The following is a 16427-nucleotide window of genomic DNA, read 5'->3' as shown; positions in this document are numbered from 1 at the left end:
TATATATATGTCACCATGTGACATATAATGTAAAAGCGCATGTGTGTGTTTACTTTTTGAAGGAGAAGTGGCTTTCGATAACTCGAATTTCCAAGAAATTTTCGCTTCTCCGTAGACTGACTTTCTGACTTAATGGAATTCGGCTGTTTTACTACAGTACGTACCTGTACTTTTTTTTTTTAATGTAAAATTTAATTACGACAGCTCGATCAGCGATGATGACTAACGTCAGAAATTTAGTAAAAGTCTGCGGCTCAAAGTTTAAAAATAACTACGCAAGTATTTACTTTTTATTTGTAATTAATAATAAATTTAAAATTTGAATTTATCTGATTGCTGAGTCTTGAAATAAAAGCAATTATTATTTTTAGTCGAAAATGAACGGTGATTCAACAAGTATTCATTCAAATAAAGATGCTGAAATTCATGATGTACCAATGAATGTATTACTAAGACCATTCCCACCGGAGGTTGATGAGGAGAAAGTTAAAAGTTTGATGGAGACTCTGAGTGATCCAGAAACTGAATCATTGGTACCACCTATTGATATCTTATGGATCACTGGTACCGAAGGTAATACCTGATTAAGAAAATTAATTATATTTTTAAAAAATTTAAATCATTTTTAAATTTTTTGAATTCGCAATAAAAATAAAAATGAATTTAAAGCTTGAAAAAATTATTTTTTAATTTTTTCAAATCGCTTTTTTTAATCAGAGATAAATCATTGACTTATTTATAGTGTAAGAGTAATCTGATTAGTTATCAGTTGATTTTTTAAGTGATAAAAATCAGCAAATTTAATCTCGACTTTTAAATTTATTATTAAATTATAAATGTTTGATTAACTTTGATAAATTTAATTATCAACAGGAGGTGATTACTATTATTCATTTGGTGGGTGTCATCGATATACTGCTCACAAGCGTTTAAATAGACCGACAATCAAAGCGAAACTTGTAAAATCAACGCTGACTGATTTAAAAACTTATCTTGGTAATTCAACTCCGGATTTGAAATAATACGCCACAACTAAATGTTTTTTTTTTTTAAATTTTATTCAAATTATATTACTCATATTTTTATATACAATTTTATAAATCAAGTTTTACAGAAAACAAATAATAATATTAACTATTATAAAAATATAATTAAAGTATAAGTAAAAAATTTTCAGTGGTAAATCTGGAAGTTTAATAAACTGCATTTTTGTGTACGACAAAAATTACCAAGTATTTTTAAAAAGTATTTAAAAACTTAAATCTCTATTAAATCTCTAAGTATACATTTACTTAGTATTGTGCTATTGATTATTTAATATATAAAACAATAATAATATAAAATGTTAAATAAATTTATTATTAAATTTTAATAATGCACACATTGACTAAAACTTATCTTAATATTAATAATAATAATTATCTTACATAAATTTTAATTTAATAATAAACCTCTTTGCTATCAGTAAATATCTAATTAATAATAACTAATATTTCGCGTTACTTATTCCAAAAAGAATGAAATTTTTACATGCCATTTTGGGTCTAGGGAACTCGAAATTATTTAGGGTTTAAATCAGCGAATTTGAAGTAAAAAAATCAAATTTGTAAAACATATTTTTACTATATTTTACTCTCGTTCTGAGAAGTTCCCATTAGAAACCTGTAGTCCCATAAGAATCAAAAAAAAGTTTCAAATGAGAATTTTTTGAACCTTTTCGGGACAAAGGTAAAATGTAGTAAAAATATGATTTAAAAACTTGCTTTTCTTACTCAAAATTCGCTCATATAAAGCCCTCGATAACTAAAAACTTTTTATTTTACTATAAAAATTACAAAAATTCACATAAAATCTGTCCTTTTGAAATTACTAACGTGATTTAATCACACACGCAAATCATTAACTAACACTGTGCGATTGTAAATCCATTTGTTATAAACTTAAAAATTTATACGCACACAAAATTACTTAAAATTTGCACTTGGTTACAGTAATTAATTATGTAAATATTACACACCTTGATAATTAATTAATTAAGTTACAATTTACAAACTGCTATCAGTCGTTACTTATAAATTTAAATTCATTTTAAATTTGCTTATTAATCCTGCTCAATAGAAAAAATTCATCATAACTTTTTTTAGCCCTCAATACACAGCCTGTCTAAAAAAAATTAGACAATATATCCCTATAAATATAAGAATTTATTTGTATTAATTTATTTAATTAACTAAATAATATATTAAAGATTCAAGCCTCGTCTTTTTCGTAATTGTTTATCACTCTTGACATAGTCTCTGTTTAAATTCTTAACATACGAAGCAACATTTGTTGCGTAGTTGACATTTTTTGGTACGTAATCGTAATTTTTTGGACTGTCTACCGAAAATCCTGAAGTAAATTTGTTATCTTTAACTAAATACGAAATATCATTTACAAATTCCGCCTCTTTTTTAATTGGATACGACTGATTGCTGCTTTTACTTTCATACTCGTTCGCAGTTTCATTATTTTTGACGTAATTAAAACGTTTGTAATTTTTCGTCAAATTAAAATTAGCGGCTGCTGGTCTCGGATTACTGCGAGTTTTGGGCTGAGACTTGCGATTGTCTTTCAAATACTGAACGACAATAGACTCAGGCAAGTGGACCAGTTGTGTATCAGTGACTTCGCAGTCAATGCGCCTCATTGTCACATGATTAGGAGGCGGTGGTGCGAGAGAATTATTGACGGTATCAGTTGGAAATATCAGTGACATACGTGGCCTCGTAGTATTATTTTGGCTCAACGCTGATAGCAAAAGATGCTCGCCACTGAACCAAATAACGTAAAAAGTATCACGATTTTCTAGTGCGTCAAACAGTGAGAATATTTTTAGCGCGTTATTATTTGCTGGTGTCAATTCTTTGTCATTTATTGCTGCATTCAATTTTTCGTCCTTCGGTAACAATGATTTTGTTTTATCTCCATTCAAATCTTTTATTTTTGGTAGCAAAAGTTCACCAACAGATTTAGCTTTTATATTTTTTTTTTTATTATTTAATTCGGTCCAGTTTTCATGACCGCTGTCTTCGCCAATCCACCGACGCAACTCGTAATCTAGACGTATTGACTCTGTTTGATTGATGAACATCGGACACATCGGCTGATGCAGCGACGTTGTGTTGACATCTTCAATACCCCCATCATTATCATTATCAATATCAGAAGACCACAGCAAAGACCGGCCGTGTCTGAGATTTGGTACCACAGCTGGCGCATTAGATTTTGATAAAACGTCTAATTGATTTTTATCTGGTGAAAATATTCCATTGAATACTGGAAAGTTTATTGAAAACATAAGAAATACTGCTAAAAGTATTGCAGTATTTTTTTTACTGACTGCATGTTTTAAATTTCCTAATTTTTTATCTAAACAAAATTGATTGTCATCAGTTAGATTTAGTTGTTGTTTTAAATATGAATTTTCCATTCTCAGTTGTTTATTTTCTTCTCGCAAGTCTGATATTTGTCTTTCCAGAGACGTCACATACTCTTTTTTTTTCTTGCGAGATAAACAAGCGGACTCACGATTCTTAATCATCCTCTGCTGTCGTTTGAATGCTTTAAGTTCAGACTCTTGGCGCGCTGTCAAATTATTAATATCTGACAGCTCGGTTTTTATTAAAATCGGAGCTATTGTTGGACTGCTGGTGTTATTTGTATGACTTATTACTATCGGTGTACATGCCTGAGTTGCTGGTAATGCTGATAAAGGTGGTGGTGCTGTTGCTTTAACATCTTCAGGGTCGAGTGGAGTACTAATTACAAGTTCTGGTTTAACAACCGGTATGTTTGCTATTGGATTAAGTATTTTAACCTGGTTTGTTTTGGGTAACTCAATTGCTTGTTTAAAATCACCGGATTGTAGATTAAAACTGTTCATATTGTTATCTTGTTTACGTTTTAGAGTTTGAATTTTTAATGGCGGCCGTATTGATGGATTTTGTGATACATTTTTAGTCAATGCTGCAAAATCTTGAGCACTCAAAACTATCATTTTACGCGGTTGCTCACCATTATTACTGTTTGATAATACTGAAGATGATGATGATAACGACGACGTTGATGACGATGATGATGATGATGATGATTGCTTCAGTGTTTGAATACACACACGCTTTGCTGTATTACCTTTTGCCAGGACAAATTTAGCTTTGTTTTGTGAAAGATTGACATCTTGAGCGCTAAGTGGGATTAATTTAAGAGGATGAAGTACTGGAATTTTAGATGTCACTGGTTGCGGTTCAGGCTGTGGTGATACTGGCGGTGATTCTGTATCTGGTGGTGAAATCGGTGGTGTGTCTAAACTAAATTTTTCTGGTGATGATGATGTTTTATTATATGGACTGTCATTTTGCCATTCAGAACCTCCGCTACTTGATTCCGAATGACTGGGACTTGGTGACGGTGGGAAATGTGAATTTTCTGATTCATGTTTTATGATGTTTGATAAATTATTGACACTTAATTCTGAAAAAATAAATAATGAAATTTATTAATTAAATAAATACGTAATTTAAAAATTATTTTATTATCTATATTATTAAAAAAACAAAGAAAATTTCGTTCCAGCTATAACTTTATGATAGAATTAGTTAATGTTATTAAATATGGTATCATTGAAAAGGTCTTTTGAATTTGTACCTTTTCATGGTTTCAATTCTATTTTATTGCCACGTATTGAGATAAATCAATTTATCGATATCATTTAAATTACATTAAAATTACGCGGGAAAAAAAGACCACGGTATTTTTTTTATTCAAATAAAATAATATTTTAATTATTCTGTCACTGAATGTGACTAAATATATATAACTACTATATATATAATTAAGAGAAAAAAAATTTAGTCCATGTCTTCTATGATAATAAAAATAAACAAGATTCTAGAGTAAGTTTTAGAGTAAATATTTTAATAAACAATTAAATCTAAATCATATTAATAAATTTGGCAGTAATACTCAGGTAGTCATGTAGTGAGTATTAATTAAAAAAAAAAAAAATTACCTGTATTATTAATATTTGAAAATACATCATCGAATTCATAACCGGTATCGAATCTATCGAAATTAGATAATGAATTCAATGCTGCGCCTTTTATTATTTCATCAGGACTTTCATCACGACCAGGTGATCCTTCGCCATTTAACAGCAATGGAATCTCAAGGTCAGAACTCAATGCTTGTAGAAAATCATCGGCTGGTAATGGATACTCGTTATCTATAAAAAAAATAATAAATAATTATTAAAAAATGATTTTTTGAAATAAACAAATTTGAAATAATTTTTAAAAATATATATTTATATATTCAGTGAAAATATTTATGAATATTTATTTATAATATTGGCAAGTTATGTTAATATTTAAAATTAACGAGTTTTTGAACAACTTTTGACGGTCACGTTTGTATGTTTAGAAGAGAAGGGACAGAAGCAACCGGCGTCGTAACAGGGGATTTTTGAGTCAATGAACTTTGTATTCTTCTCTCTTTTGCTCTTCCTACTGTACTCTTATATTATGAAATAAAATAAAATCCACTATAAGAATCAATCGCTTCAATGCCGATAAAACTAAATCAAAATCTCTCGTATCTAAAATTATCAAATTTAATTTAAAACACAAGCCGCTTATCAAATAAATTAATAAAATAAATTACTAAATTCAAAATAAATAAAATATTAATTAAGTAAGTACAATAGTTACAATACTTGACCTTATTAAATAATTTATTGGAATTAAACAAACAAATTTTGATGGATGTTGTTTGACTTAAATTGTGTAACGCAATATACATTTACAATAATGGGTGTTATTTTAGAGAAATTGATGCAAGTATTCAATACAATGTACTTTTAGAAATTAATATTGATATGAAAAATATATAGTTCACTGTATTGAATTATGATAAGTGCATAATTCATAGTTTGAACGATATCACCTGTGTATATCAATTTCGTAACACTTTCGATTATAAGTTCAATCATTTTTATTTTATTCAAAATTATCAACTACTAATAAATATCATTTTTTAATTAATAAAATAAATAAATTATTTATATTAAAAACAAAATCTAAGTAATAATTTAAAAAATTATACATATTTTTATATAAATATAAATAAAATTTTACCTATAAATAATGAATTTTCATCAAAATCCATCATATTTAAAATACAATGACCTTTAGTATTTTGTTTCATTATTAAAACCACTATTTTAATTTTATCATTTATTAGTTTTTAATCACTTTAGTTTTTTTTTATTAATAAATTAACACAATAAATTTAAATGGATAATATTAGATAATTATATTTTTTTGTAAAACATTTAAAAACACGTTTGTTAAACGTCAGGCATGACCAACCGGCATTATTATTTTTTGTTGTCGTTGAAACCACCATCAACTTTGGAGTATCGTGTGCATGTGGAATATCACCAGCAGCAACAGAACATACTTCCACTTCTCTTTACAATATACCCATATACCGGTGAATTTAACTAACTACGAAGAATGTTTGGATGTATAGGAACGTCACTAGACATGTATACACACACATATATATGCATATATATAAACGGATGTATACCTACACATTTTTAAGTAAGAAAGAGAAAAATACAGTCCCGTAAAGTTGTTATCTACAAGGTGTTCAATTTTCAATTTAAATAGAAAAAAAACGGATGTCCGATAGTTTTTTTTATTTTTAAATAAACAAATTTAATATTAATAGGAAAAAATTTTTTTGTAGTGAGTATTAGTATCAGAGTTCTGGTAATTTTTCAATTTTTTAAATAAACTAACTTCATATTAATGTTAAAAAAAGTTTGACTTTTAAAAAATTCGCGCGTATAATTTAAAATTATTTATTCAAATAATATCTAGAGCCGGTTTTTAAAACTAAGTTTATTTTTAGTCCTGCTTTAAATTACTATTTCTGATATATTTATATATTATTATATACCAGCAATATTAATTCAAACCCGGTTTGAAAAACGTGCCCTTAATTTGTTTTTAAAAAGTTAAAACATATCAGGTTGACTAATTTCAGTATCACTAAAAAACATTAAGTGAAAATAGAGTTCTGGTAATTCTTTAATTTTTTAAATAAACGAACTTCATATTAATGTAAAAAAAAAAATTTGAAACTTTTAAAAAATTCGCGCGTATAATTTAAAATTATTTATTCAAATAAGATTTAATTTGTTTATAAAAAATTAAAATTTATCTGAAGTTTGCTAATTTTATTATCACTAAAAAATATCAAGTGAAAACAGTTCTGGTAATTGTTTAAATAAATAATTTTTTAAATAAACAAATTCAATATTAAAAAAAAAAACTTTTTAAATGTGTACTAGAGATTTCTTAAGATTTTAATCACTATATTTAAAAATAATATTTAATGTTTTTATTTTATAAAACGTAAGCACGCAACGGATGGTTGGTTTAAACGAACAATAAAAAAAAAATTTATTGTTACAGATATTGTTAAATCACCTACGGAAATAAATTGTTATGAAACAAAAAAAACAAAAAAATAAACTACAATACGTATATAAATTGAATTAAAAATTAAAAAATCACTTAATGTTATAGATAAAAGTATTGCTGATAAAGATAATAGTCGATAATTACTATCGTCATTACTAAACTCCATTTATATTTTTAGGATTTTTTTTTGTTTAGCAACAGATAAAAATAATTTGATAATTTTTGTAGCGATTTCAAAACGTACAGTTGCAAGTAATTATTCAATGTATTGTTGTCATGTCAGCAGTAACTAGAAAAATAATTTGTTTGAAATATTTAGTAGATGTAGTAAATAATAAAAACGTGAACATGGTAAAGCAAATAAAATATTTAACATGTGGCATTGGGTAAAAGATAATATTTATCGAAATTCGTATGTATGTGAGCAATAATGATAAGGACAGTAAAAGATTTCGATAATAAATTTGAAAATAATTGATGTTTAGTCATACCTAGAGCTTCAAGTTCTGGAAACATCGGAAAATTCGTGTCTGAGTAATTCCACTGCGGCTCTTCCTTTACCAGCATTTTATTATTGTTGTCAAACTTATGACATTCAACTTTTTTTTAATAGTAATATCTGTAAATTTACTATTTTTTTTTATATATTTTATATATAAACAATATTAAAAAATTTATTTTCAGTACAAAAGTTTAAATGTAACACGTACACAAATTTTTTATTGATATTTTTATAAAAAATTAATCAGCGTTAAGAATGTGCTAAACGGACAGAATTACTAGCTGACTAGAATATAGCTTTATTGTATTGTATATATTTGTAAATCATAAATATGTCATACTGCAGAGTCATCTATTATATGTACAATAGTTTTTTCCTGGTGTGAAACCGACTGATGGTATTTTTTTGACGAAAAATCTCTGAACAAAACTTTTATCATCAATAGAAAATAGTGGAAAAGTTCAAAAATTGGACTAAACATGACAGGTGTTGCCTGATCTTAATAATTATTTTGATAAAATGATCTTAGACATGCCAAAAATGATCTAAATTGACGTTCGATGTATGGAGAAGTCGATTTTTTGGCAAACGAATTGGCGAATGTCAATTTTACAAAATTAGTCTCGGCATCATGGCTCTGACTTAATGATAATCTGTTGTTTTATTTTTTCAAGAATTCAAACTTATGCTTTGCTTTTTCAAAATACAGCTATGCTATCTCTTTGCTCATGATGTTTTCCTAATCCTTAATCTGTCCGATTATTAAGTGATTTTATCCAAATGATTAATTATATCAATAACTTTTTCAAACCCTCTAGTGAAGTTGTACTTTACTAAATTTTTGAATGACAATGATATTAATAGTGTAATATTTTAATTTTTCTAGTATCATTAATAATGGTTAAAAAAGTGATGATTTTTTAAGTAGGAAAGCATAATCTTGCAAGCAGTAATCCAAAGTACCCGAACCGGAATTTAATTCTATACATAAAAGTCTACAGATCTGTTTTTTCGGGACCATATGTTAGCATTCCAAGCTCCAGGTATACACTCTAAAAAATTTCGGTCTAAAAATGGCCACCGAGAACTATACGGCTGTATAGTGGTAAATAAAACGGTGTAATTTACTTTTTTAACACCATTCCATTCCTCATTGTAATTTCAATGATTGAGCAACAAATGATATTCAAAATTTTTAATTCACACCGCCAAAATTTAAAACGATATTTGGTGTAATTTTCACACGAAAATTTTTACACCGAGTCATTTAATGATCCTGAAGTTAGCAGACAGTTAGAAATTTTTGTTTCAACGACTTAATTTAAAAAAAAAATAAAAATAAAAATATGCACATGTAGGAAATTTAATAAACTAAAGGTGCAATTTTTTCAAATATTTTTTTTTTTTAATAATTTATTGTTTAAAAATAAATTTAAAAATTATTGGACGTTGGCTAACTTCAGTATCATGTCATTTACACTACACCGAGTCCTAAAATTTTTTACAATGTAATTTTTGTCGATTAAGAAAAAAGGGTCAATGTTAAATTTCTCGAGAAAATTTTTACTATTCTGTACATTATAAATTTGTATTAATTATAGTTGATAAAAAATGATTTCGTAAAAAATATATAAGAAATATGAAATTTGATAATTTTTTTTCTAGTAATATTGATTGATTGATTGACAGAAAGTAAAATCATATTTATATACATGATCGCATTATTCCAATTTTTGATTGACTGTATAATTAATTTAATAAGCATGAGATTATTTCTTATGATACTGACATAACTGTCATTGAAATTCTAATTTTATAATTAATTAATTAGTACACTAACGTAAGTCATTAAGAATACATAGCATCAGTTTATTATAAAACGCACTTGATCTCAATATTTACGAATATAGTACAAAATTTTAAATCCAGCGTTTGAAAATAATTTACGAAAAATTTAAAAGAGTATCGAACTATAAAGTCATATCAATTATTAATAATTTAAAAATGAGATGGAGACACGTTTTTTATTTTTTAATTGTAGTTTTTCTTGCAATGATATTCATTTCTTTAATTTCTATAAGTGTGTGTATGTTTTTAACTGAAATAAGGTAAGTACTTGAAAATTTGAAAAATGTTACCCTTCAAAAAAGGATTCGTCAGTGTAAAAAAAAGCGAGTGTTAATTTAACACACTCTTATTATCTATCTTGACCTATATTGATATCTTTTAATTATTTTTAGGAAACAACCGATAAAAATATTTTCATTCAACTCAACACCATCATCGTTAATAAATAATACGGATAAAAATTATAATGATCCTACGTCGAATATTTATGGTGAAAATGCCAGTAAAAATATTATGACTACTACTGTCACTCCGAAAATGATGTCAAGTTATAATGATGCATACAAAAAAAATAATACTAATAAAAATGGTAGTATAGAGACAAAGTCTAAATTAATTGACAATTCAACCTCAACAACGGAAAAAACAATTGACGTATTTGATGTTAAAAGTCCTGATTGGATTCTACCAATTTTTTTCCGAAATACATCAGAGCCTGACATAAACTGGAAATATGACTGCCAAGGAATATTAATTAATCCAAAAGCAATTCTCACTGTCGGATATTGTGCACAACCGTAAGCATTTAAATAAAAATTAAATTAATAACCAAATTTTTATTTATTGATTAAAAATTTTTTTAACAATAAGACACTTTTTCAAAATGAATCAGTTAATTTTTAGTCACTCAGGACAAGCGTGTGCCGACGGTAAGTGTGCGTAAATTCATTCTTTTCAATTTGAAATGAATGGGTTTGTGCACATTTATCTGCGCACACTTGTATCATGTTACTCTACTGCACCAATAATCCCAAATATATCACTAATTTAATAAGTGATATATTTAAGACTGATTCGCAGTGAAAATTCACTGATTAATTTTGAAAGGACATTTAAAATTATGTTAATAATTCAAAAAATGTTATTTATAGTTTAAATCAGGTGGCATATGCTATTGGAACTTTCAGTCGCAAAATTAATAGCAATGAAATATACGTAAACTACGATCAACTTTATAGTGTTTCCAATATAACTGATTATCTAACGTACAACATACTAAAATTCTGTAAGTTAAAAATTTTTTATTCTTTCCTTCTAACTTCCTGTTAATTTAAATAATAATTTTATTTTAAATTCTGTAGGTTATTCAGGTCATGACAAAAATAAATGTGCTAAACGTGAATATGGTCTAGTTGTCATGGTAATTGATAGAGCAATTAATTCTGTCAAACCTGTAGATATTTCTCCGACATCATTGATGACATTACACGATTTATATGATGAGACTATTGAAAAAGAATGTATTCACATAACATTCACAGCATATCCCAACGCTGCATTTTTTGCTCAACAGAACATTCCAGAAAAAACTATAGATCGCCCGACGTTGTTTAAAAAATACAGTGCGACTCTAGAGAGCCTTAATAAACCCGTGGTTAATGGGTCGTTCGAGTTCGATCCAAATAACAGTTTTTTCGGTACAATCGATAGTCTAAAATTAAATTCAACGGTGAGTTTATTTTATTATTATCTTTGAGTATATATTTGATAAAATTTTACATTTTTTTGCAGGATGACAAATACTTTTTATTGGGAAGCCCAATAGTATGTAGAGTTTCCGGTAAAGAATCTGGAAACTTTTCACTGGCGGGAATATTAGCGAATTCAATGTACTCTGGAATTTACGAGTATACGAATATCCATCATGAAATAAAGTGGATACAAAAAAAACTCGACGAAATTTCGTCATGAAAATTTTTTTTTGTTATCGTAATTTCACGAGTATTATAAGTTTAATGTTATTATTGTATTTATTCACTGTTGTATATATATTTATTAAATGAAATACATAAAAATATAATGATTTTATTTTTTACAATTATATTTAAGTGGTTTTCTAGAATAATTTGGAAAATAACTTTTGTCAGGCATGATTTTGTTATAAATCTTGCACACAAATTTTAAGATTCTGTGTATACATGAAAAGTTTTTTAAGTGTCACTTATTTTTAAATTGCGGTAAAGCCCTTGAAGTTGTAAAGTATTTCAACAAGAGAACATAAGATCTAAGGGAGGTTAAATTTGAAAAAAAAAAAAAAAAAAAAAAACGGGGCAAACAGATTGATGTCATCTATTGTTAAAACCTTTTGTTATTTTAAATTAAGTGTGACTAAAGTTGACTTTTGAATTAGGAAAACAGAACACCATTGGAAGCATTTCAAAGTCACGTTATTTGAAGCATCGAGAAATTTTGAACCCCGAACCCCGGGTATATTTTGTGTTCCTTCAGGTATAAAGACTATATTTCCATGACTAGTATATTGAGTAAAAAATTCTGTCGTTCAACATGGAATGAAATATTATCAGAATAAGAATTCATCAATAGTTTAATAATTATGTTATTTACTAATCATGATAATTTATTATTTAGACGTAATAGAGCTCTAATTAATTTTCAAAAAAAATATTTTCCATCAATCGTTAGATTAATAATTGACAAGGTTGTTATGTTGAAAATAAGATTAAAATTATTTTTATAATTATAAGAACATATTGAAAGAAAAATTTAAGATTATTTCAGAGAAAATAATCATCTTGGATAGGACTCTAATTCAGGCCTTTACTACAAGGGCTTACGGAAGCGTTAATATTTTTTCTTAAAATTCAACGTGCCATCTTCTCAATTCTTATATTTTCTTCATAAAAAAATCTTAAATATTGCCTGTGGACAGAAAATTTTCCCAGGACCGAAACATACTCCATCCTTAGCTATATTCTCCTAATGAAATTTTCAGTTTAACTGATTCTCGAGTGGGTGTAGTTATGACTATTCAGCTCGAATCATTTTTTTAGACTCAAAATACGCAAAATTCACATTTACAAGAAGAATATGGTGTTAAAAGGAATTTATTGATCACAATATGTCATTGTGATTGTCAAAAAATCGTCATCAAATGATCAATTTTGGATTAAGAAAACATGATAATATAAGAAGTATTTTGTAAAGTTACAACGAGGAGTCTATTCCATAATACTACGGGTACGATTTCTTGGGTATGGTGTCAGTTTTACCTGAATGAACCCTTGGCTATCAGGGGTACAGTTCATATTGTTCGTTTGAATCTTTTCACTTAAAACATTTTTTTTTCTCGTATCACAGTTTGTTTTTTCAAAAAGAAGTTTAAAATAAGGTATATTAACATCACACGCCGAAATTACTTTTGTTTGAAATATGGTGTCATAGCAAAGCCGGAGTTTGATGGCTATCTAACGGAAATTGAAATGAACACATGCAAAAATTACTATGACCATAGTAAAATTGACAATGACTGTATCATAAGTTACTGTGATCATTGTAAATTTTGTACCAGTTTTCTTATGGTCCGGTGTTACAATACGCTCATAGTAAAATTTGTTGGAAATTTTACACAGTGTACTATGGCCATAGTGATTTTCGCATGTGTTCATTTAAATTTCCGTTAGGTGGCTAACATGCTCCGGCTTTACTATGACACCATAGCATTTCAAACAAGACTAATTTCTCTATGTAAGTAATATGGGTCTATAATAATTAGCAAGTGTGCGTTGTAGGTAAGTATGCGTAAATCTATTCTTCTGACTAAAATACATGGGTTTGCGCACACTTACCCCACATGACTACTAAGCCAATGACTATCTAGTGGTTTTAATAACGCTGGTATCAATAACATTCGATACTACATATGTATATTATTTAGTATGAAAAAATTAATTTGTTATGGTTTTATTATCAAATTGGGTTCATGACGTATGTGTCATTAAAATGATATTAACTACTAATACAAGGTTTCATTCTCATTTATAATTCTTTGAATAATAAGTTGTACATATATTTATCTCATAAATTCTAACTAAAAATAGAATGAACTGGAATTCTAATTTACTTATTTTGTAATGAAGATAACTTACGTATTAGATGAGATAATCAAAATCGATATTAATTACTATGAAAAATAGACAATTGGAGAATTTCAAATAAGCACAGTACAAAATATTCTACATCATAATGTACAACAAAGCGTAATGAAAAGAAAATAAGAGAAATATTTAAAAAATTTGTGTACACTGTAAATTTAAAGTTATAAAAATATATATATTGGTAGAATAAAAGTTAATAAATAATGGCCGTGTCAACTGTTTTTAAAATTTTGCTGATCGTGCTCCTTTCAGTAGTTCTTACTTATTCACTTTTTATGGGTGCTTGGATATCCTTACTTCAGCAAAAGTAAGTACATATATATTTAGTTTATTTTAATAATAAAACGTAAAAAAAAATTTTATTCAAAGTCGTCTAGATATGGAAAGGTTGTAATTTTTATCGATTAATCGATTTAATCTTATAAATAAAAATTACATAATTGTTATAGATTAAATGATGCATCAATGACGACGTCTACGAACACATCGACGCCATATTCGGGAGTAAAATGTGATTTTAATCAAAATACAAATATGAAAAACATACGAAATATTTATAATCACACCAAGACTATTAATGATACTTCAGAAATCCTAACTACAGAAAACGAAAAGAGACTAAATGTATCAAACACTACAATTCTCCTACCTGATACTAATCGCACGGATATCGATATCGATAATATTCATATGCTACCTTCTGGGGATACCAGTACTGGTAACAGTGTCGGCACTACAATCAATGAACAAGGAACAAAAGCGTCGAAATCGATTATTGATAAATCTAGTGGTTCATTTGAAAGATCAGATTTTGACAGAATATTACCTTTCCTCTTTGTAGTTGAACGTTATGATGGAAGATACTTATGTCATCGTGTTCAAAGCAATCTTCCAGCAAGTCCAACTTCAAAAAATTGCGTCAAGATTGATACAAAAATTTCCAAATAACCCATCGATTCCATAATTGTAAAAACTGTATCTAAATATTTGCTGAGAAGAAATTGCGGATTTGTTATGAGTTGAATTGTCAATTTTTGGTCTTTACCTTCAATACAAAGATGTTATTTGTAATATTTCAAAAGATCCGCCCTTTTTCTCGACCTTTCTGAAAATTTTATGTACTATACTATATCTCCTTATATATTATTTTCTCCTAATACAAAAGTCCAAAATAATGACTCCTGACTTAAATTTTCATATATATTGTCATTTCTATCATTATCATAAATTATTTTGAAACAACATAGTTTATCTACTTTTTGAAGAACATAATGATCATTACTGAGGTCAGTTTTTAATCCTCAAATGCAAGGCATTTTAACAGGGGAATATAATAAATGAAGAAGTTCATTTTCTAAACATCCAAAAGATTTATCTTTGTCAAGGTAACAGAGATTATTTATTACAGATAACGCCCCTCATTATTTTTATTTCTATTAGCGTGACCTTTTCAACTAAGGAAGTATGATAATGTAAGAAGTATTTCGAAAAGTCCCTGAAAAAATTCCACTGCAAGATCCTCATTCTTTGATGTTCTAAAGGATCAGAAGACATTGTAATATGGATCACACATGTATGTAGGATCAATTGTGTACACAATAAAGCAGGATGAGTCAGAATGTTTTACCGATGAATCCACTGGTATACTTTGAACTAAATTATTACTTACTATCAAATAACTCAACTTTTTATGTTATAGTTGACTAAGGGCTGAATTTGTTTAAATTTTATTTTCTGTAATATTTTATACGTATTGATACTGAGTAACTAAAATGGAATTTAATACTCTGAATAATATCTAATTCAGTATTCATATTTAGTAATTTTTTTTTTAAATTTTTTAATGTAGACTACTATGTACCATACTAATAGTGATACTTTCCTGATAGTTTAAAGTACTATCTTCTTATTGATCATATTTCCCTAATACAAAGATGCATTCTAATCATGTTAGAACTTGAAATTTCAAAATTGACTTCCTTCACTATCATACTTACTTGATCTAAAGTAAATTTAAATAGTTTCAAGGGTTAAAAAGTTGTTATTAAGCTGAAATACTTTATTTTGATCCCTAAAACTCGGGCATTTTAACAAGAAATTATGAAAATAGCAGAAGGTACAGGTCCTGGTGGTATTTGGAAATGTCTTTGACCTGCATGCCATCCAGGTATATGGCACAAAAAGAGGGAAGGATAACTTTAAATTTACACTTGAATTTTCTTTTTCTTTTTCAGAAATAAAACCTTCCACAACAAAAAGTAACATCTGTTGATATTTTTTGTTCTATTATTCTCCAACTCCTTTAAAAATTGAGATCTGCAGTAAAATAAAACCGTTTTTCATTTTCTTTTACTGAAAATAATAATTATT

General features: G+C 27.3%; 3 protein-coding genes across 7 annotated transcripts; 2 read left to right on the top strand and 1 right to left on the bottom strand.

Moving 5' to 3' along the window:
• Nucleotides 1-14: 14 nt before the first annotated feature.
• Nucleotides 15-1205, top strand: LOC103576855 (putative sulfiredoxin). 3 transcript variants are annotated; one of them, XM_053740868.1, is made up of 3 exons: nucleotides 15-296; nucleotides 372-573; nucleotides 874-1205. In XM_053740868.1, the coding sequence occupies exons 1-3, from the start codon at nucleotides 216-218 to the stop codon at nucleotides 1020-1022; spliced, it is 432 nt and encodes a 143-aa protein (XP_053596843.1). In that variant the 5' UTR covers nucleotides 15-215; the 3' UTR covers nucleotides 1023-1205. The 3 variants fall into 3 exon arrangements, with proteins under 3 accessions (XP_053596843.1, XP_008555485.1, XP_008555486.1); XM_008557263.3 differs by having other exon boundaries at nucleotides 39-275; XM_008557264.3 differs by having other exon boundaries at nucleotides 176-279.
• A 176-nt stretch (nucleotides 1206-1381) lies between these two features.
• LOC103576854 (cyclic AMP-dependent transcription factor ATF-6 alpha) lies at nucleotides 1382-8202 on the bottom strand. Of its 2 annotated transcripts, XM_008557262.2 has the most exons (4): nucleotides 6635-7210; nucleotides 6174-6545; nucleotides 5051-5263; nucleotides 1382-4512 (listed from the first exon to the last, which is right to left on the bottom strand). In XM_008557262.2, the coding sequence occupies exons 2-4, from the start codon at nucleotides 6241-6243 to the stop codon at nucleotides 2243-2245; spliced, it is 2553 nt and encodes an 850-aa protein (XP_008555484.2). In that variant the 5' UTR covers nucleotides 6244-6545; nucleotides 6635-7210; the 3' UTR covers nucleotides 1382-2242. The 2 variants fall into 2 exon arrangements, with proteins under 2 accessions (XP_008555484.2, XP_008555482.1); XM_008557260.2 differs by lacking the exons at nucleotides 6174-6545; nucleotides 6635-7210 and adding an exon at nucleotides 8024-8202.
• An 816-nt stretch (nucleotides 8203-9018) lies between these two features.
• LOC103576853 (uncharacterized) lies at nucleotides 9019-11926 on the top strand. Of its 2 annotated transcripts, none has more exons than XM_053740867.1 (5): nucleotides 9019-9077; nucleotides 10275-10679; nucleotides 11034-11167; nucleotides 11244-11611; nucleotides 11674-11926. In XM_053740867.1, the coding sequence occupies exons 2-5, from the start codon at nucleotides 10396-10398 to the stop codon at nucleotides 11851-11853; spliced, it is 966 nt and encodes a 321-aa protein (XP_053596842.1). In that variant the 5' UTR covers nucleotides 9019-9077; nucleotides 10275-10395; the 3' UTR covers nucleotides 11854-11926. The 2 variants fall into 2 exon arrangements, with proteins under 2 accessions (XP_053596842.1, XP_008555481.1); XM_008557259.2 differs by lacking the exon at nucleotides 9019-9077 and adding an exon at nucleotides 9670-10142.
• The last annotated feature ends 4501 nt before the right edge of the window (nucleotides 11927-16427 follow it).

Source organism: Microplitis demolitor, chromosome 7 (assembly GCF_026212275.2).
Source record: "Microplitis demolitor isolate Queensland-Clemson2020A chromosome 7, iyMicDemo2.1a, whole genome shotgun sequence".
Lineage (NCBI taxonomy): Eukaryota > Metazoa > Arthropoda > Insecta > Hymenoptera > Braconidae > Microplitis > Microplitis demolitor.
Note: the sequence above shows the minus strand (reverse complement) of the source record. Positions and strands in the feature narration are given on the sequence as shown.

Coding starts and splice junctions, on each gene's coding strand:
- LOC103576855 (XM_053740868.1), top strand. CDS start 216: ATGATGACTAACGTCAGAAATTTAGTAAAAGTCTGCGGCTCAAAGTTT. Junction 297..371: donor CAAGTATTTACTTTTTATTT/GTAATTAATAAT, acceptor TATTATTTTTAG/TCGAAAATGAACGGTGATTC. Junction 574..873: donor ATGGATCACTGGTACCGAAG/GTAATACCTGAT, acceptor AATTATCAACAG/GAGGTGATTACTATTATTCA.
- LOC103576854 (XM_008557260.2), bottom strand. CDS start 8,099: ATGCTGGTAAAGGAAGAGCCGCAGTGGAATTACTCAGACACGAATTTT. Junction 5,264..8,023: donor TCCAGAACTTGAAGCTCTAG/GTATGACTAAAC, acceptor TTTTTTTTATAG/ATAACGAGTATCCATTACCA. Junction 4,513..5,050: donor TTCAAATATTAATAATACAG/GTAATTTTTTTT, acceptor TTATTTTTTCAG/AATTAAGTGTCAATAATTTA.
- LOC103576853 (XM_008557259.2), top strand. CDS start 10,039: ATGAGATGGAGACACGTTTTTTATTTTTTAATTGTAGTTTTTCTTGCA. Junction 10,143..10,274: donor ATGTTTTTAACTGAAATAAG/GTAAGTACTTGA, acceptor AATTATTTTTAG/GAAACAACCGATAAAAATAT. Junction 10,680..11,033: donor GTCGGATATTGTGCACAACC/GTAAGCATTTAA, acceptor TGTTATTTATAG/TTTAAATCAGGTGGCATATG.